The sequence below is a fragment of the Camarhynchus parvulus genome, chromosome 11 (assembly GCF_901933205.1).
Source record: "Camarhynchus parvulus chromosome 11, STF_HiC, whole genome shotgun sequence".
NCBI lineage: Eukaryota > Metazoa > Chordata > Aves > Passeriformes > Thraupidae > Camarhynchus > Camarhynchus parvulus.
Genome location: NC_044581.1, coordinates 7,618,384 through 7,639,202, shown reverse-complemented (window position 1 = coordinate 7,639,202; position 20,819 = coordinate 7,618,384). Strand labels below are relative to the sequence as shown.

Here is a 20,819-nt window from a genome sequence, read left to right as displayed (position 1 = left end):
AAATCCTTTGCCCAGACATTTATGAGGCATCTAAACAGCCCTGAAGAGCCTTCTCCTGGATGTTGCTCTTCCTTTCTCATAGATCATAGATGACAGGGAGTTGAAAGGGAGCCACAAGGATCATCAAGTCCAACTTCTCCTGCTGGGGCTCAGCTGGGGATGTGAGCTCCACCACAGCCAGAGGCTTTCTCTCTGTGAGGTCTGCTTGGGTTGAGGGGATCCTAATCCTAAAGCCCTTGGCACAGATGAGGCATCACACCATGGTGTGATGGGCATTGGATCCCACTCGGGAAAGCAGCAGAGCGATCCATCTCTTTGAGGCACAAACAGTGCTGGCAGAGGGACCACATGCCAGTGTTGGGTTATCCCCAGCCTGGTAGTCACAGGTAAAGGAGAAAAAATTCTCTGGATACTTCCTTATGAATGACAGAAGTTTTTGGAGCTGTTTCCCTGTTATTTTGAAGGAAGTTTCCATTTCCATTTAGCTCCACCCTGTCTTCTCTGGCAAAGCATCTCAAGACACCTACCTTGGGACTGGGGTTACTGATGGTGACACCACCCACCACAGCCCCTATCTCAGCCTGAGCCAGGCTTCAAGGGTGAATTCTGCCAGTGAGGGCTGCAGGTAATTCTCCCACCCATCTCTCAGCATCAGGAAGGCTCTGGAGCAGTTCTACCTGTCTTGGGGACTACAGGTCCTTACAGAGCAAGAGATGGTCCCACCTCCTGCAGAGACCAGTGGTCAAACTCCATTCCCATCCTCAAGCATGCAATGTACTATAACCTCTATCTCTGGGACTCTGAGGACATACCAGGAGAATGTCTAAAGTTCTTTCAGAGTCAGAAACCAAGCATGAACAAACTTGAGTTGGATTAGAAATAAACTGCCTTAATCGCAGATCCCCTATGTGACCTCATGGACCTTTGAATGTGCCCACCAGCAACGTGACAGGGAAAACTGCTGTGCTGTGCTTGAATAAAACCCCTGTCCTCCATTTCCCTTTCCTGTGAACACTAATCCTTCAGCTGGAAATCATTGCCTAAACGTAACAGGCCTATTTTCCTTCCCTGTTTCAGTGTTCCCAGGCCAGCCTGGGAAAGAGGCATCAGTGGTCCTGGACCGCACTTCAGCAGATGCTGTCCCAGTCTCTCAAGCATCCCCCTCGCACTCTTCAGCTCAGAATGAAACATCACCAGCATCTCTTAAGTCAAACATGAGGCTGGCTTCTCACCCTGCTGTGCAAAACAGCTGAGCTGGCTTGTGGACAGGGGAGGGATGTAACGTGGGAACGCGCATACGGCTTCAATTTGAAAAGTGGCTAAAAATAGCTCCATGAGGCTCCCACATTCACTGAGCCTCTCCGGCAAGAGATCAATCTTTGCCAGAGAGTCCTGTAAAAGTTTTTCTCCTCTATTTTCATCTCGCTCTTTCTGGAAGCAGCAGAGATGTTAGTTTACACCACTCTTTTACCCGCCATCAGTAGGTTTCAGAGTTAATCACTGGCACCTGAGGGCATGGCTCACCCTCCCAGAACCACCACTTTGGCTCCAGTCCTGCATCTACCCCATATGAGCAACAACGTGACTTGACAAAGGACAGAGTCATCTATTTTTAAAATTTTTTTTTTTTTTTTTTGCTTTACCAGATTTTTTGGGGCATGAGTCACTGTAAAAAGCCTCAGCTCGCTGAGCTGCTGTGAGCCAGTCCCACCGCACCTCTGGCTGGCTGCTGGGAAAGCTGGGCCTGCCAGCCAAGGATCCTCCTGCCAGAGCTGCAGGGAAAAAGCTGGAGGTAGCCAGGGTACAGGAGAGCTTTTAAATGGGACCCTGTCCAGGCTCACTGTCACTCTGGTCACCCTGCTTCACTAACACATCATGAGGCCACCTCCTTGCCAAGATGGCTTATCTTAGGGCTGTGCTGACTGGTTAGAGGAGAGTGGACACTCTGAGTGGGATATTGTCTCTGGGATGAATCCGGACTTAGGCCAAAAATTGCTGCCCAAGCAGATACAACTCCACACCCAGCTCAGCTTAGCAAATTTTGGGAACTCTGCATGCTGTATTTTCCCACTGCAGTGATGGGATCTCTTCATCAGTACCTGGCACACCCCTGTGCCTTTAGAGTGGTGGCTCTCTTCTCCCATAGAAGCATGGCTTTTATCTCATGCTCTCCCCCTGTTCATTTTGATGCCACATCCCTGAAAGCAAGGGAGGAAAACTGAGGGTCCTGCCAGCTGATTCCACCGACCTCCTCACTGATTTCTCCACCTCACTTTGACCATTAACCCTCTTATTTCCCAGCAAGCTGAGGAACGGTTATCCCTTGCCCCAGATTTTATTGCAATAAAGATAACTGCCTGCCAGCTGCCATGACACTTGGCATTCCAGCCTTCACAACATTTGGCTCTCCAGCCTCTGCCTCTCCTTAAAAAGCTGAAGCAAAATCTCCCAACTCTATGCATTGAAACACATGGCTTTGGATGGGTGAGCATCTCGCCAAGCCGGCTGGAGGGATTCATTCAGCTTGGCACTAGGAGTGCAAGCCTGTCTCCTGCTCTGGCTGGTCTAGTTGCTTCTTAACGAAACAGGCTCTGACAACATTGTTTAATAAGGAGCCACTTTGCCTCCGGGGATGGGAGAGAGAAATATGGTGCCTTGACATGTGAAAGGCAAATCCCATTTGCTCCAAACCCGTTTGCTGGAGTGCGAGGGAAGCTTGAGGAAATGGTTTTGGCTCTGAATGAATGTAGTACTTGGGGTGCTTGACCCTGCCATCACCGTCCCACCCGTCCCAGGAGTACTCAGGAGATTCAGTGAGGCTGGTGGGGTGCTCTGACCTGATGATGAAGGCTCCTCTGGCTTCCAGGAGTTTCCGTTCACTGCTGAAGCGCTTGAGCAGGTTGATCATGAACTTGTAGAAATAGGAGTTCATGGTGGGGGTGGAGGGTGAGCACTCCAGGCCTTTTGTACCTGGGGAGGCAAGACGAGAGCAAATTAGAGCTGCCAGGGCCCTGCTGCCAAAGCCTTGATGAGAGAACAGACACCCTTGGTTACATGGTCACAGCACTGAGATGATAAGGGCAGGGGCATGGAAAGATTTTCAAGCCTCATATAACCACATCTGCTTGGTTCAAGCAGAGCCAGCCCTGTCCTAGCTCTCTCCAGCCCAAGAGAAAGAATTTTATGGTGGTCACAGCCCTGGAAGCAACACCTGGGTTAAAAATGGGATTTTTGGGATTTTTTCATCTCAGAGCTATTCAGCTTCAGTAGCTGCTAGAAGAAGGAGTGCCTGAGGCTCTAAATTGAGCCAATCCCATCTCCTCAGATACGGCATGTACACTCACCCCAAAACCACCAGTTTGCTGGTGAGCTGAAGAGCCTGTAACCCAACCCCATAAGCACAGATGCCCCAAGCCCAGTGTGCATGTAGTGGCAGACACACACATTCATGGGGTGTGTCACAGACACTGGTTTACACTCGGTGATGTCATTTTCCCTGAGCAGGAGCCACTTGGTACAAGTGTCATATACAATGTGCCCCAGGGCTACCACACAGTACTGGTCAAACCACAGCAGAGCTCCAGGCTTAGGGATTGTCCTGGTCTGAGACTCTTGGCAGGGAAAGGGGCAGCTGCCAGCTCAGGGAAATATCCCCTCCAAACAAAAGAGCAGTGAGCTGGCAGGTAAAGATTGCTTTTCCCACAGTGAAACCCCAGGGGAGATGGTTTATTTAGCAGGACAGTGCTCAAAGCAAATGTTTGGAGAGAGCATTTCAAAGGCGACTCTGCAAAAAGGGGAGTTCTCTTCCTTAATTTCTCCTTCAGAAAGGCCATGTCTAGCTGTGGTAAGGAGGGAAGCCAGCACACATGAGCACCCCAAGGCTACTCTCCACACACTATTTCCATCAGATAACCAAAGGAAACCTGAGCAGTTTGATTTATGGATGTTGTCTGCTTCCATGGACACTCAGCGGAGCACGGAGCAGCCAATTAAAGATATAATTAAGCTGCCAAAGCCCAGGAAAGCTGATGGAAAAGCTGCTGGTCTGTTTTCTATCCTGCCTCTCCCAATGATACACAAGAGATACACCCAGGGCAGCTTCCCCAGGTTTGGATTTAACATCTAAGAGAACATACAGAGCCAAAGAAAAAGGAAAATGAAATACAAGGTCATCCTGACCAGAACCCAGTGTCCTCTTCCTGCTGGAGCTGTGTGTTCACCCACCCCTTGGTATATCTGTAACCCCAAACCAGGCTTTGAAGCAGGCAGCTCCCCGAGCACAAGTGTTCACCATCGCATCATGTTTCGCCTCAGCTGCAGGGAAGATGATCTGGGCAAAGGAAAAAAAAAAAGGATCCAGCTGAGCCAATGTGCTCCAAAACAAAGGTGTGTTTGTTCGAAGGCAGGGAGCACCCGGTGTGAAAATGCAGCCATGCCCCACGTGTCATCACTACAGCTGCTCAGCACTGCTCAAAAGGAAGCAGAGACATGGTCTGGAGGTGACATGGGGCAGATCTGCCTTCCCACTGTGCCTGTCTGCAGCTCAGCCTGAAACCTCCCAGCAGAGCCTGGGAAGGCAGGTGAACACCAGGCAGAAACTGTCTTCCAAAGATGCAAAGTGGTATTTTTGCCCATTTTCTCAGCAACTCCGAGACACCCAAACCCGGATGCACTGCAACAAGAGCTAGCACCAGGTAGGACATCCCACCTTCTTTCCAACCAGCTAACAATGCTCCAGTGCTGTAGCTTGTCTGGGGGAAGGTCTCATCTTGGAGTTTCTCTCTTCTCAAGACCCCAAAAATAGTCTCTCTGAGCCCCATAGCAGCATCAATGGCACAGTGTTCCCTCTACAAAGCAAAGCCAACTTTCTGCTCATTGTCACCTTGCATGCCAAACATTACATATCCTAAAACACATCCCAAAGGAAAAACAGGAGGAGGCAGCAATTTTTCTCCTCCCTGACAGGACCAGCACTTCTGCTGTGCACAGGACAAAGCTGTATGGAGCTGAATGGCTGCAAGACAGACCAGCCACAAGCACCTTTAGATATGTGCTCTGAATTGTGCAGCGTCTCCTGCATCTTCAGCTGGAGACTAGGAACAACCTGCTGGATCAGCTGAGTATCCAAGTCAGAATTGCCTTGGAGATCAGATCCCAGCTAGTCTGCAGGACCTTCAGTACTGCTGTTGTCTTTCATCAACTGGTTCCTGAACCTTGGACCCTTCTGCCCAGCCTGGAAGCAAGGAAGGACTGGGATACAGAAATGGTGAAAACAAGTCTGTGCCCTGTTTTTCCTAGGAGAAAGCATGTGAGTCTGCCCACTCCGGGGAGCATTTCTTTTTTTTGCCTCTGGGAGCACTGAGACTGAACTCCAGAGGGATCATTTTTCCATCCTTTGCTCACCTGGTGTACAGGAGCTATGCCTGCATGTTCCTAAAGAAGGTTTCCACTGTGGCACACCATGCCAGAGCAGCCTTGCCAGTGCTCTCTAGGGCTAATGCTGGGAGTGAGAAACCAGGGTGTCAGAGTCTGCCAGGCTGTAAAAGGCTCAACCAAACCTCAGATGGAGCTTAAACAGGCAATACTTCTTCCAAGCAGGCAAAGCAGTTCTTTTCCAAAGCCTCCCAATCCTCCTAACTTCCCGTTTGCTCTGTTTACAGGATGTCTACGAAGTGGCTGGCACCTTGTGTGCCATGGTGTAACCCTTCCTGGCATAGCCCAGAGCTCAGCTCACTGCCCTGAGGGTTACAGCTCAGCACAGTGGCATTCCCAGCCCGACAGAACTGTAGGAGCAGCTTGTCAAGTGTTTTCTCTGAAGCACGAGAGACAAGCAGGAAGAAGTGTTAAGAAAACTGTGGCATAATTAATTGAAGCTTGCACCTCTCCCCCTTTCCCTGAAGCAAAAGACTTTGCAGATCTGTAACCTGCCAGATCTGCTGTTAACGTAGCTGGGGCTGGTGGCACGTCACAGCTCTGCTTTTTCTTTTTTCTTTTTTTTTAATCTGATGTGGAGGAGGGAGCTGGAAGAAGAAAGATCCATGCTTAGAGCAATGATGAAACTCAGTCCAGACATCCACTAGAATAGGAACAAATGGGAATTTTGGGCTCAGAGGAACATCAGAGCAGTGAAACATGAAACATGACAAAAGGCATGTGGGAATTGCAGCTATATGGCCACAGTGAGTCCATATCAGCCTGGGTCCTTATAATTGAATCACAGAAGGGACCTTAAAGCTCATCTCGTTCCAACCCCCCTGCAATGGGCAGGGACACCTTCCACAAGACCAGGTTGCTCAGAGCTCCATCCAATCTGGCCTTGAACGCTTACAGGGATGGGGCAGCCACACCTTCTCTTGGCAACCTGTGCCAGTAACTCATCACCCTCACAATAAAGAATTTCTTTCTAATACCTAAGCTAAACACATTCTGTCAGTTTTACACCATTATCCTTTGTCCTACCAATGGCTACAGCAACCTTCTGCAGCCCAGCATGCCAGGCTAACAAATCTTTTCCCCGGATTCCCTCCACAGACTGAGGCAGAGCCAGGGACACAAGCAGGCTTCGTGGATCATCTAAGTCAATTCCAACATCTGTTCCCCCAGCCATGAGTGCCAGCTCGAGCGGAGCACAGCGAATGTCTGCAAACCCCCAGTGCATCCCTGAGCGCTCACCAGCGGCTCTCGCTGTTCCCATCGCCTGCGTGGCCACACCATAAATCAACCGAGACAGGCAATTAGGGATCTATATTAAGGCCCTTATAAATATATATTGTACATCACCCTGGAACATTCAGGCTGTCTGGCTGCTTGATGGGCTGAGCTTTGTCGAGACCTACAGTATCCAAAGTGTCCCCACATTGCTCCGGGTGAGCCTGGCAGACTCCGACACGAACTCGGATTTTCCTATCTCAGCCACAAAGTTCTGAACTTCACCCTGGCATAAAACATATCTTCTATTAATTTACTATAATTGGTTTCAAACTAGTCTTAATTAAAACCAGCGTGGACTTGCTTAACTCCATTGAAACCAAACTGAAATAAGATTGGAGCAGAATTGATTCCTTTCCGAAGCGAGCTAAAGCTGGGTAAGCTGGTTAAAGAGTATCCACAAGGGTATTTGCGGTGGTTTAGCTAAAATGATTTACCGCAATCTCTAATTGAAGCAATTTCAGCTCGGATATAGGGAGGGTAAGCTAAGAGTTGGCGAGGCCAAGCATCCTTCCCACCCGAGTGCTTTCCCCAAGGCATCATGTTTCCAGCTCAGCCCAGAGAATGATCTCCCCCAGCTCTTCTGGGAGCACCAGGGATAAACCCGGCGGCAGCCGGAGCTGGTCCGTGAGCCCTGAGCCGGCCCGAGCGCCAGCGGCGTGGGAGTCGGCACTGCCAGATGGTGCTCGGCGAAACCCTGGGCAGCGACGTGGGAATCTGCAGCGTCTCCCCCCGGCAGCCTTCCCCAGGATGTTTTGAATTTTAGCTTTTGCAAACACGGAGTGGTGAAGCCTCGCAGAGCAAGATAAAAATAGAGCTGCAAAAAAGGCAAATCCTCCCCTCCTCCTCCCAGAAAGCCGGCGCAGGGCGTAGCTGGAAACAGATGTGAACATGTCGGCAGCTCAGCTGGGCTCTGGAAAACCTCCACTCTCCCCTTTCCAGAGCACAGGATGCTGCTGACGAAATAAACCCACCAAAATTCTGCACAGCACAGCCAGGGGCTGTGCTCAGCCTGGTTTTGCTTGGACACACATGGATATTTCTCCCCTACCTACCTGGCTAAAGAGCCATGGGTTTGTAATTCCTGAGACTTCCTGGGTTTGTAATTCTCGACAGAAAGGGGGTCCCCAGACAGGCTGGGGTACATATTTTGATGCCAAATGAAGCTTTTGCTGCTCCTTGCTCTCCCCACCTTATGCAGGGTCTGTGCTCATGGCTGCCTTGGAGGAAGGCAGCAGGCAATGATAATCCTGATGGTTTTCTAGTAAGGTTAGCAGTTAACTACTACATTTTTCTTTGCTAGGGTAAATCAATAAGCAAAAATGCAGCAAGGGTATAGCTCAGCCATTGTTCAGGAGCACAAAGTAGCCAGAAGAGATGCAAACCAGGAATGGATAAGCTTCATGGTGAGATTAGAGCGGGTTGAGGCTCCTGCATGGAAAGGTGAAGTATATGAAACACAACCTGAAGGAATGAGCAGTAATGGGGTTTGCTGGGCTGTTTTCACACCAATATTCATTCTGCTAGTTTGTTTTTCACCTCACTCCACAAATTTCTCACAAGATCTTTGGGAAACTGAGGCAGCCCAGCAAAGTAACTCCAAAGGAGCCTTGGCTATGAGTGACTCATCTACATCATCAACTTTTCCTTTGTCCACCACTACAAATCAGTAATCCCAGCTGTTATTTGGGAATCCCCAGGCTTTCTGGCTGGCTGTATGCTGTGACCATCTCAGGAGGGATGGATACCTGGAGGCACGCCAGGCGAGTTAACACTACATCTGGATGGTCTCTCCTGGGGCTTTCCAAGGCATCCCAGCTCCTCTATTACACTGCATCCAGGAAAACAAACAGATCAGCCTTTCTTTCAAATTCCTCTCCTCCCCAAGAAGCAGAAGAATGTTTTTGACAATCAACACTCCTGAACATCTTCATGCCAGCAGGAAAAGAGATGCCACAGACACCAAACATCAGGAGCCAGACTGCTGAGTTTGGAGCACTCAGGACAGCTCTCTTTTCTCCTGCCTGCTTGGCTCCCCTGCTCCCTGCTGTCACACTCCTGATTCTACAAAGACTGTTGGAAACTGGCTCCTTCAAGAGCAAGTGGTTAATGGTGTGATGTCATCTGCCTCACTGCCTTTTGTGGGGAGGATGAGTAAGGAAGGGTTTCACTTTTATCCTTCTCTAACACTGGAAATAGCAGTTTAGCAAATCTGAGCCATCTGACAAGAAGCCACCTTCTCTTTTCTACCTTTCATGGACCTCCTGCACGCTACAGACTCTCACCTGATGTTTGCAGAGGCTGCCCTAACATTTTACAGACTGTCTGGAGGTGGGACCTTGTCATATGCTGCCACCTCTGCAGACCTACGATGACACAACTGAAGCAACAAACAACAAAAGGGGAGTGGTTTGGCTCACTGAGAATAAAATCCCCCCAAAGATATATCAAAAGCAAACCCCTAACACAGAATATCTCCACTCTGGAACACTGTATGTTCTCCAGGAGGGAAACACCAAGACTAAACTCAACAGATTACACTTCTCAGGGACTTCTAGCAGTCTCCTCCAGAGTAATCCACTGACTCATGGGATATCCATGGTCTGCCAGTGGGAATCAGTGGCCTCAGGCACATTAGTGACTCCACATATGGAGTCAGACTCCCAGTAAACATCCTATAGCGTGAGGTGCTCAGAGGGCGCAGCTCTGTCCCCACCACCTCCGGCAGGAAGCCAGGCAGGAGAGACCAGACCAAACTGGAGAGGAAACAAAGGGCTGTAACTGCTTCACCTTACAAAGCTGTGCAGAAAGGAAGGAAGAGATGTGTGCACGAGTTACCCTGTGCAAGGCAGCAGCTGGTCTGGCATCCTTTTGGAATGAGCTTTTGTCTCTCGTGCAGAGCAGAGCTGTAGACAAGGCTGGAGGGCTTCCACCTACCATGGTATGGTTTGGGTTGGAAGGGACATTTAAAGGCCATTTAGTCCAACCCCTTGCCATGGGCAGGGACACCTCCCACTAGCCCAGGCTGCTCAGAGCCCCATCCAACATGGCCTTGAACACTTCCAGGGATGGCACTTCACATCTCTGGGCAACCTCTTCCAGTGCCTTGCCATCCTCACAATGAAGAATTTCTTCCCAGTACTTAATCTAAAATTACTCTCTTTCAGCTTGAAGCCATTCCCCCTTTTCTTGTCACTCCCTGCCTTGTCCAAAGTCCCTGTCCAGTTTTTCTGGAGCCCTTTCAGGCACTGGAAGATGCTCTAAGGTCTCCTTGGAACTTTCTCCAGGCTGAACAACCTCAAATCCTAGTCCGTCTCCTTAGCAGAGGTGCTCCAGCCCCTGATCATCTCTGTGACCTCCTCTGGGCTTGCTACAACAGCTCCATGTCCTTCCTGTGCTGAGGACCCCAGATCTGGATGCAGTCCTCCAGATGGGGTCTCACCAGAGTGGAGTAAAGGCACAGAACCACCTCCCTTGACCTGTTCACCTCGGTGACAACCACTCTTAGGTCATCTGCTACTTGTCTCAACTTGTACAGGGTTGGAAAAGACGCTCCCAAAGCAAAGCAGGCACTGGATTCCCATTGTACTGACCAGACTGGCATTTGCACAATCACTCCAAAAACTGGGAAGCTCTTGGGCATAGCCCTGCAGCCCTTGCCCCTGGAAAAGTGGGCAGAAGGTACCAAGGAGACACTCCTGGAGGCCAAAACCAGCCATCCTCTCCCAGGGCAGTCAGAGCAGGTCAGGAGGAGATGCTGGGTCTCCCCGGCAGTGCTGAGCTGGGCTGGCCCCAGTTCATTGTGCTTGGAGAAGGCGTCGAAGGCAGCTGACCTTACGTAACCAGAGAACAAAGTGGCTAAATAAAAACTGGAGCTGGGAACGGGCTGCGGAAGTGGGACACGGCTTTCCTGACTAATCAACCAGCATCTGAAGGAAACCAAACTCAATGGCAGGGAAACAACTGCATAAACACATCCCGAGGGAAGAAAGGGAGAGAGAGGAAATGCAGGGAAGACCATGGGGGCACTGGCCCCTTCCACCTCCACTCCTGCCCTTACTGCTTGGCTAGCAAAGCCTGGAGCACGAGGACAGAGAGCACAGCAGGAAATCTGCCACGAGCTCAAGGATTTCAAAGGGTGACCTTGCTTGTTTACCTGCAAAGCCACCAACTGCACATTTGGAAGGGCCTCTGGGATAGGAGAGGATTTGGGCTGGGATAGTTCAGCAGCTCTCCTCCCACTGCTGGCTTCAATGGTAATTCAGTCTGAAGTGGATGAAGGGAATAGAGAGATTTAACCCTGGGGAGAAGTGCTGGGACCCTGCAGCCCCCACTCTAATGGGGAAACAGCATCCATCCTACTGCCAATACAGCACTGTCTGAACCACAGCACCCTAGGGAACCATCCCATATATCCCAGTACAAAACCAGTGACTCCAGAAAGGGGTACACCCTCTCTCCGTTGCCCTCACCCCACCTTTTTGCCTGGGAATAGCAGAGTTTTGGCTCACTTGCTCTCACCATCCAGGACCATGCTCAGACATGGGGATCTCCACTGGCCACCGTCTTGCCCCAAAAAGTCCTCCCTTCAAGCAATCCTCTGGCAAAAGGAGTATTTTTCAGGAGCCTCTGGTTTTCCAGGCATAATCCAGGAAGGTCCTGGCCCAGCTCTGACCCTCAATTTCCCTGGGGGAACTCCCCAGCAGCCCATCCGGTCTCAGCCTTGGGTGGTCAAAGCCAGACGGGACTGGGGCCATGATAAACGCCCAAGCCAATGAACCAGCTCCTTTTTCCCCTCCCCAAAAACATCTGCCTTTGGTTAAAAGCCAATGACCCTGCAAAGCTCAGCTCCAAATAAATTCTTAAGGAACAATTTTCTGGTGCATTATAGGGAAGAGAAAAATAGGTGAGGAAGCCAGAGTCCACTAGGACCTGTGTGGGGGCAAGTTGTCCCACCCTGGGTCAACGGGAGCTCTGGCTCCAGCAGATCTACTCCAGGAGAGGAGAGCCAGACTCTTTTTAAAGGTTACACTTGAGTAAGTGAAGCCAAGCTGCTCTTCCAGATAGCTAACAGGGGCCACGGCAGTCGTTAGGATCCACGCCATCCAGCCTGCTATTTTTAGATCATCCAGAAGGAAGGAAACCTCAGACAACCATCAGTGCAAGCTGAACTGCAGCTCCTCAGCTGCTTGGCCAGCACTGCAGGAGCTGCTCCACCCAGGCAGTCTCACTTCTGACAGTGGGAGGATGGATGAGACTTGCAGAAAGCTCAGGGAGGTCACCAGCCCTGCAGCCCTCACCTCTCCATTGCAGAAATAAAACTGCCAGCAGGAAACAGGTAGATCCACAAAAAAAAAAAATATCCCACCCTGAACAGCCAATGATCTGAGCTGGTTGCTGGTGCAGTGATTTATAAGACCAGGGAGGGGTGAGTGATCCAGGATGTTCAGAGAAAACAAAGCCTGGGGATGGGAAAGCAAAGCCTCTCACTCTGGTGGTGATTTTGCAAGGCCCTGTGGCTGCATCCTCTGCAGGGAGAGGCAGCCTTGGCTCAGTGCTCGAGTTGCAATCCAAAGCTCACATGAAACGTGCTTTTGGCTGGGACGACCTGGCCTGGGGAGTACAACAGGGAGGCCCTTAAATAGCAGCAGAGGAGGAGAAGGAGAAGCCAAGCAACTGTAAAGCATGAACCACAGACAAGGGAAGGTGAAAAAAATTTCCCCATGTGCTGGGATAATTAATGAAAGGTTATTTTTTTTTTAATCTCCCAAGTCCCCAGAAAATAGGATCGTCACTCTTCATCTCTCTCCTGAGGTTTTGCCAGACACTCAGAGCAACATAACAGTTCATAGCCAATGTGGGCAGCCTGGCACAGGGATCCCTCTGCAGATCTATGGATGTTTTGGAGATCTGGGATTGCAGCCAGCATCTCATCCTGCACCGATTCTAGGGCTCTGAGGGCTTTTACAAGGAGAAAAGAGGCTGGAGCCCAAGGTCCCATAAAAAATAGGACAACAATGACATCTCTCCACACTGGCCTCTGGGGCATCCTGCTGCTAAACTGAGCCCTAAATCCCCAAAACACAAACTAGGGGAAAAGCAGCAAAAATAAAAGCAGCGCCCTGGTCTGTGCCACGGCAGACTCAATTCCCAAACTATGCAGGGTAGGGATGAAGACATTGATTTATTGCTGTAAAATAAGCTTCTCCTTTTGCCTGAGCAAACCTGACTGGTGCCATGGAACATGGGGAGAGCCCAGGAGCAGGGAGGCACGGAGCTGTGGCACAGGGGCACTCACTGGAGGAGCTCAGCTGGCCAGGCCTGGCTGGGACATGAAGCTCCACTGGGCCAGGTCGCACGTCGGAGCCATCGGAGGGACCATGACCCTCCTCTGTCTGTCCTGCTGGGGAAGAAGCGATCTCAGCCAGCAGTTCCAGGTCCTTCAGGATAACCTGTGGAGAGAGGGATGGTGCAGAGTGAGCTCTTCTTTCCAAATCCACATACAGAGAGGGTGAGGTGGGAAGCAAACACCAAATCCCAGCACACCGAGAAAGGTATAGTAAAAGAGGGCTGCCTACAAAATTCCAAGTGGAAATTTCAAATGTTTGCAGAGGGCATGGGGCAGTAAAGACAAGAGAGAAAAAAATCCCAGTTTCTGCTCTGAGAGTCCCAAGGAAGCATATGAAATTAAACCAAATTTACACAACCAGGAATAGGGCTTGCTTTCCCCTAGTCCCACTTGGTGGAAGTCTGGGATTTGTGTTCCCTTCATACCCTCAGATTTGGGACAATCCCAGCAAGAGCACAGAGATGTTCTGGGGGCACATACCAGCCAGCTCCCCTCTGCAAGGCAGCATCCCAGGGAAGGCTCAGCTCAGGATGTCAAGCCAGAGCTGCCATTCAGATTTCATAGCTCTTTCTTTCCAGAAGTCACCAAATCAGTCTATATATAGCACTTCTGGAGAAGTTATTACTGGGTGGGTTTTTTTCCATCCCCAACCCTTCTCATGTCTCAGGCTATTTTGGGTCCCCCTTCATTCAAACGTCCTTGGGTTGAGATGTTTCATGAGCTGTCCCTGATGCTCTAAGAGCAGCAGGGCTATGCAGAGCAAAAAGGCTGCCAAAAAGGGTCAACTGCCACATCTTTACTTCTCAACATCTGGCACAGCACATCCCAACCACCCTCTGCCCACCAGCACAGTATCCCAGGCTTTCCCTGTGCTCTCACAATGCATCTTTCTGAAGAGCTCCAGTTATATAGCAGTTTTAATTTCTGAGATGACATAGAAAACCCCTCCCCCTGGAAAAATGAAAAGCCAATTATGGATGGTTGGTTTTTTTTAATCATGCTGGAAAATACAACCCCTGAAAATCAGAAAGAAGAGCTCCTTGGTTTTTCTTTTGCACAGGTATCTTAAGCTGAGTGCATTTTTGGGGCTTTTTTTTTTTGTAATTAAGGTTGATTTTCAAGCCCCCAGCAGCCTCAGAGCAGGCAGTGTGGTGTCTAGGCAGTGTATGGTGTAGTGGCAGTGGTGAGGAAGCAGCCTGCCACAGGCACCACAAGGCTCCAGCACACTTGGGAAGACCCTGTGCCTATAAACATGATTAAGTCTCAACTCACAGCTCCCAAAGGCAGGGAAAAAAAAAAGACAACAACTTGTACTGCTGTCCCTGAAGAATACAGCACCTCTGTGATGCTGTCAAGGCTGGGAGCTCACTGCCAGCGTGGGAGGACCCTGCCATCAGCAGCCTTCATCCTCTTCCAGGGAGAGGAGCCTGTGGTCCCTGGCAGAGGGCAGACCTCGGTCCTCCCTCCCTGCCTGGATTTCAAGCATCTGTGGCTCAGACAAAGTGATGCTGGCTGTGTTTTGTTTCAAGTGGAGGATGTCCCTGAGCAGAGCTCAGGATGCCAGGTCTCCTGAAGCCCTATGTAGGTTCTCTGGTGGCTCATCATGTGACTCAGCTGAGCTTGCAGCCTTTGAACAGGCACCAACTTGGTTCTCAGGCTCTCACAACGGGGAAATAACACCCATAAAGGTTTCCAAGTCATGTTGGCTGAAACTGGCAAAGGGACTCAGGGCTTGGCTACGAGGGCTGGCAGTCAGGTAAGAGCCAGGACTCTCATTCATGTGGTGCATTTTGCCAAACCCAACACAACCAGGAGCTGAGAGACTGTGCGGCTGATGTACAGCATGACCTGGCCACTCATGACTGCCTTCCTGCTGCACTCACTGCTGCCCTGGTGCCCCCACCCAGCCACATCATCCAGCTGAGTTTTCACCAGCAGCTCTGACAGCTTGAGGAAACATGACCAAACCCCCAGGCTAGGCAAGAAACAACCCTGCTGCATCCCAAAGCTTTCAGAGTCATGCCTTGAGGTCAGATCCTTAATCCAGCCTCTCAGAACTGTGTCATGAGCCCCATCTCTGAGATCCTGCTTGGGCTCAGGATGCTCTGGCCAGGGTAGCCAGGGCAGCAGAGAAACACCACTGGAGGGTATGCATGGAGAACATAGCTTTGGAGAGGTTAAGGAATATCCCCCCTGTGGCAGGTTAAAGGCAGGAGGTGGAAAAAGCAGCATAGGCTGAATTTTGCCACTGGAAAACATGGAGGAAATAACAAGCAGGAGGGATCAGTACTTGAGCATTGGGAGGAAGAGCAGGCAGCAAAGACCTGGGGTTTTCCAGCCGTGGGAAAGAGGCAGGAAGCTCCAGCTCCCGCTGATTCTTCCCGCATGCTCTGGAGAGGGTTCCCAGCTGGGGACAGAGGAAAGGCAGGAGTGCTTGGTATGCACCGCACATCCCTGTGCTGAGCAGAGCTGGAGCTGGCTGCCTTTGTGCGAGCCAGGAGGCTGTAAGAAAGCAATATCCTGCCATTGCCATGGCAACGGCCGGCTGCGCCAGGAGCGAGCTGGTCCCATCCCTCAGGAACCCAGCGGCCCTCGGACCGACAGCGCTGAGCATGAGGGCCAGAGCCCACCCCAGCTGCCCGGCAAAGGTGTGATCCTGACAGCCAGCCTGCAGGATCAGCGACCAGGAGCGTTTTCCTGATCCCAAGGGGATTTCTGGGAAGATTTCCCAGTGGTGATGGGACATAGGACAGTGTGCCCTGCTGTGGGCAAATGTGTGCCTGGTTAATGTAAATAGGAAGGAGCAGGAGAGGCAGTGTCATGATGGATGGGGAGACCTGTCTGATGTCTCAAGCCATTCCCAGCACAGGGATGAAGAGCAGCATGGAAGAGGACGAGCTCTGGGTGGCCAGGGAATGAGAAGCTGGTTTCCAGACAGTTATAAATAAGCAGCTATTTCTCCTCTCTGAGAATAGGCAAGAATTCTCCCTGCATTGCCTCCAGAGCACAGATTTTGAGGGCACACACAACTGTCAGCTTCTCCAGATCTAGGTCAGGTTAATTTGCCGCTTGTTCTGGTTGAATGGAGCCGAGAGCAGCTCTGCTGGCGGTGGCACGGGGGGAAGCAGCCCCTGGATGGTGTGTGCTGGGTGGGATGCACCTCCCTGTGCATGCAAAGCGGTGCCTCGGTGCTCCTGCAAGAGGGGGGGCATTTGCCTCTTGTCAGAACACTGGGCTGGCCCCAGCCCAAGGCAGGGGAAGGGGAGGGGACCCCAAATGTGCTGCAGGCCCCTGGGAGTGAGACTTAGCATCCCACAGCACAGGATGACTACTAGGACACCAGAGCAGGCTGCAGCAGCAGCTCTTGGGACACATGCAGTGGAAGGGTATGGACTGGCTTCTCAAGGTGCTGTCCTTGCTGGTATTTACAGATAAGCTGTGAAAAACAGGAATAAATTAAAATGCCTGTGTGCAGCAGGGAGATGCTCCTGGATGGCCTTGGATGTCCTAGCGGACATCTAATATTCCCTGGGCAATGAAATGGGGCACTCAAGATCAGGTTATTCTTGCCAAGGAGAAGAGGGGAATTCAGCTGAAGCAAGATACTACCAAGACAGAAAACAAGAACATTAAGGGCTGCAAACCACCTCAAAGAGGCCCAAAAATCTGGGAGGTGTGGAAACCCCCATGGCATTTCCAGGATGGGCAACGCAGGTGGTGGAGAGAGCCAGTGGGAACAAGGAAAAGCCAAGGATGCTGCTGCATGCTTCCTCCTTCTCCACAACATAAATGCAGCCCCATTTGTTTTATATTTTCCCTCCTTCCAATGCTTTTAGCTGTAGCCAGGGAAGGAGGTGAGCATGGGCAGGCAGTCCTGGAGCCAGGAGTGGCCAGGAGCAAGGCTGGCTGAGCCCCAGACACACAGTGTGAAAAGCAAACTTGCGTCCCTCCCCTGCCTCCAGCTTTAAAGACTGAAAAAGAAAAGAAAGCCCATCATTAATCTTCCCACACCAATTTAACCAAACCTCTTTTTAGGTCCCCAACACAGCAACTTTCATCCTCTGATCTTGCCAAGATCTACTTTTTTTGCCTTCTCAGGAGAGGATGGGGAGCAGAGGGAAGGCAGAAGGCCCGGGGGCTTCTCCTTTCCTCCCCAGGGCAAATCCTGCTAGGTCACACTAACACATGCTCACAGCACCAGCAAATACAGCTGGCAGTGGGGGAAGGCACTTGGTAACAGAGCTACAGCCATCCCAAAACAAGCTGGAACCTGAAAACTCCCTGCCTATCCTCCTGCTTTTGTAAATCCCCCACTGTCCCTGCTGTTGGGGGTGTGAGGGCCAGGTCTGCAGCACCCAACACTGTCATAGCTCAGAGCACCCCTTTAAATGTGTTTAATTAGCACATGGGGAGCTTAACATGCTACCTGATGCCAGTCAGGGCAGGAGGCCAAGGAGGTATTTCATAGAATTATAGAATCCCAGAATATGCTGAGTTGGAAGAGACCCACAAGGATCATCGAGTCATGGAATCCTTAAGGTTGAAAAAAATTAAATCTCTAAGATCAGTGAGTCCAATAGCCATGCTCACAATCAAACCATGTCCAAGTGCCACAAGTGCTATTGCTTCATGCATTGAAGGGCAGGGAAGGATGCAACACAGGTCCAGCTGGTGGAATGGGGCTGGAAAAGCCCTGGAGTATGCGTTCAGGCTATGCTGGGGGAGGCTGGATGCCTGCAAACCCTTTAAACTCAACACCCACAGTCCTAGAGCTCATGACAGGCAAAGGGTTTGCTTTTATTTGCTGTCTCCCACCCACTACCTCCCTCTGCACACAGGGAACCAGGCACCCAAAGCCCAGCTCACCAAATCTTGCATCCTACATCTCCATCCCACCCTAGACCCTCTCTGAGTCAGCTTCCCAGGACAGAGATTGCCTGTCCTCCATGGCAGTCAGGTTTTCTGTGGTTTTAGTCTGCTCCATAACTTCACCCAGGAATGCTACAAGCACCACCTCAAGCCCAGATTGCCAGTTTACCCCAGTTGCTCACTGTACACATAAACTGCATATACATATGTATACGTAAGTTAGGAAATTGTGGTCCGAAACTGGGCCTAAGCCAAGAAGCTCCCTATGGATTATGATCCCCACAAAGAAACTTCCTATTTCTGCAGGATGCAGCACATAGATTATTGTTAAACCAGGTGGTCCTGTGTCTACTGAAAAAGCATCATCACACTTCTGCTTACAAGCTGCTTCCACTTATGGCAAACCAGGCTAACTGCATCTTCCACTATCTGACTGGAATTATACACATTTCTTTATACCCCATTTCAGTCCCAAGCTCACCCTCAGGGTCCCTCTTGAAAACCAGTTGCCTCCTTGCTTCAGTACCTCATAGCTTTGAGTCTCCCTCCAGAAAAGCTTTACCACGAAAAAAAGTTTCAATAAAGTCAGGCATACATATATTGCAGTTCTCCTCTTTGCAGTCTTTAGCTTACACCTCTGCTTTGCATCAGGTCACAATATTTCAGCTGTGGCAGATGAAAGGCCAGGAGCTGGAGGACAATGGCTCTAAACCCAACAGAGCAAAGCTCCAAACCAAGCCACACTAAGACAGCTATTTGGTTTGGCACAAGCCTTTGTTCAGTGTCATTGTACTGGGATTGGGTGCGACAGGAGAAGTTCGCCAGGATTCAGTGTGACATCAGAGCTCTGAGCAGGGCAGAGACCTGGCTCTGAAACCCTGCAGGGCTGCAGCGAGACACGGCAGCAGGACATGCAAAGGAAAGAGATGACTATCAGTATACCACCATCCCAGGGTTTTCTTCTCTTCTAGTTTAATACCGGAAACCCAAGAGGGGGCAGAATGTTTCAGCTTCTTGTGGGAAGTTGGCTTGAGGGCCATGCAGAGGTTCAAGTACATCAGAAAACCACATAATAGTTTGGGTTGGAAGGGACCTTTAAAGATCATCTGGTTCCAACCCCTCTGCCAGGGGCAAGGACACCTTCTGCTAGATAAGGTTGCTCAGAGCCCCATCCAACCTGAACACTTTAATGGATGGGGCAGCCACAGATTCTCTCGGTAACCTGTGCCAGTGTCTCACCATCCTCAGATGGAAGAATTTCTTCTTAGTAACTCATCTAAACCTGCCCTCCAAACTCAGTGGCAGCCAAGGCTTAGTTCACTCTCTCTAGAGAAGGTCACCAACTCTTGAGGAGACTTCTGAAGGAAGTGCTTCTGTACTCAAAGCCTTGCCCAGCCACTGGGCAAGTTTTCACGTTCTCAGAGTTGAGGAAGCCAGAGTCTATCCTGCTTCACATCAGACACCAGCTCCACCTCATGCGTCATTCCTGCATGACTCAGACAAAAGTCCCAGCACAACTTTCAACCCCCAACAAGATTGAGGGGAGCAGATAAGCAAACAGGAACATGTTCAGCCATAAAGAAACCATTCAATTCTGGAGCCGGAAAAAGGAAAACAAAGCAAAGAAATAAACTGAGTAGCGTCACCACTTTGCAGTTTTCTCAGAGATGCCTCAGCTCCTGTTGTGTTCACTTCAGCTCAGTGCCTGGATCCACTCAGAATCCAGGGAACTGAGAGACTACATCCAAAGCTGCCTTTGCACCATGAACTTGCAGGAGGAGGCAATTTGAAGAACATGTCTTCTTTTCAGCAGTGCCTATCAGCAGTGGTGCCTTAAGCCTGCAGGTGGAAAGGTCCCAAACAGCATTTCCTAGCTTTTCATCTTTCCTAACATCAGTTTTTCAACCAGGGCAGCAAGCGGATAGTGCAGAAAAACCCACTCCCAGCAGGATCCAGTTACGTCTTGTAAGGAAGTTTTCAAGCACATCAAATTTTAAGCAGGGCTTTCATAAACTGCCTTCAAAACCAGGTCTCAAAGGCAGGACAGAACATCTCCCCGTCAGGAAAGCACAGGAAGCAGCATGAGGCGACGCAGTGCAGCAGCACAGCATCTGACAGAGAGGAATCCTGGATCCCGACTTGTCTACATATCAAAGGGAACGGCCTGCTTCAGCTCTGCACCAACTTCTCTGTGCTGCCTTTGTGAATCTTAACGAGATCTCTTGACCATTTCTTTACTGGCACGGGAGAATTGGGTGGGAAGGGGAATAGGAGAGATGGCAGAGATGACTCAGGACACTGCAGATGCATCATGAGTTACTGGCCTCTGTTCAGCACAGTGGAGGTGGTGCAACACCCTGTGCTACTTGAATGACAAAAACAGGGGTGAGAACTTAAGGGGCATGGATCTGGCTCCATCCAGCATGAGCCTTTCTTTGCTTTGAGCTTGATTATTTATCGCAATGCAGAGAGACTGAGAGCAGCTCAGCAAGACAAGATCTGAAAAATAAGGTGCCTGAGTACAGTCTTTCAGTCTGATGCACAGACTAGCACTGACCCTCTGAAGCCAGACTGTCCTTTGGTGATGAGCTGGTGACAAACAACTGCTCCAGGGCACATCAGCAGAATGACAGGTAGCCTCCAAACTGTGTACAGGAGTCAGGAGAACTCTAGGCACTACAGAAGGATGTTCAACCTTGTTGGGAATAAAGATGATACTGACACTGCTGCTGAGCAGGTTCCCCTGGGGAGGGCAGCATCACAGGACAAAGCACAAAAACCCTCTGAAGATGTGTGTACACCTCATGCTACACCACACAATGTGCACAGCCCTATCTGGAAAAAGGAGGGAGATGCTTCCTCATCAGAGCTGATGTTTAGCTCACATAGGCCC

The 20,819-nt window shown here is 50.4% G+C and overlaps 1 protein-coding gene across 1 annotated transcript in view; it reads right to left on the bottom strand.

Moving 5' to 3' along the window:
- VAC14 (VAC14 component of PIKFYVE complex) overlaps positions 1-20,819 on the bottom strand; it is a 58,936-nt gene that overhangs the window by 18,008 nt on the left and 20,109 nt on the right. The window contains exons 13-14 of the mRNA XM_030956266.1: positions 13,007-13,160; positions 2,838-2,970 (exon numbers count right to left, since the gene is read on the bottom strand). Of these exons, the coding sequence (XP_030812126.1) occupies positions 2,838-2,970; positions 13,007-13,160 (287 nt within the window). The remainder of the gene's footprint in view (positions 1-2,837; positions 2,971-13,006; positions 13,161-20,819) is intronic.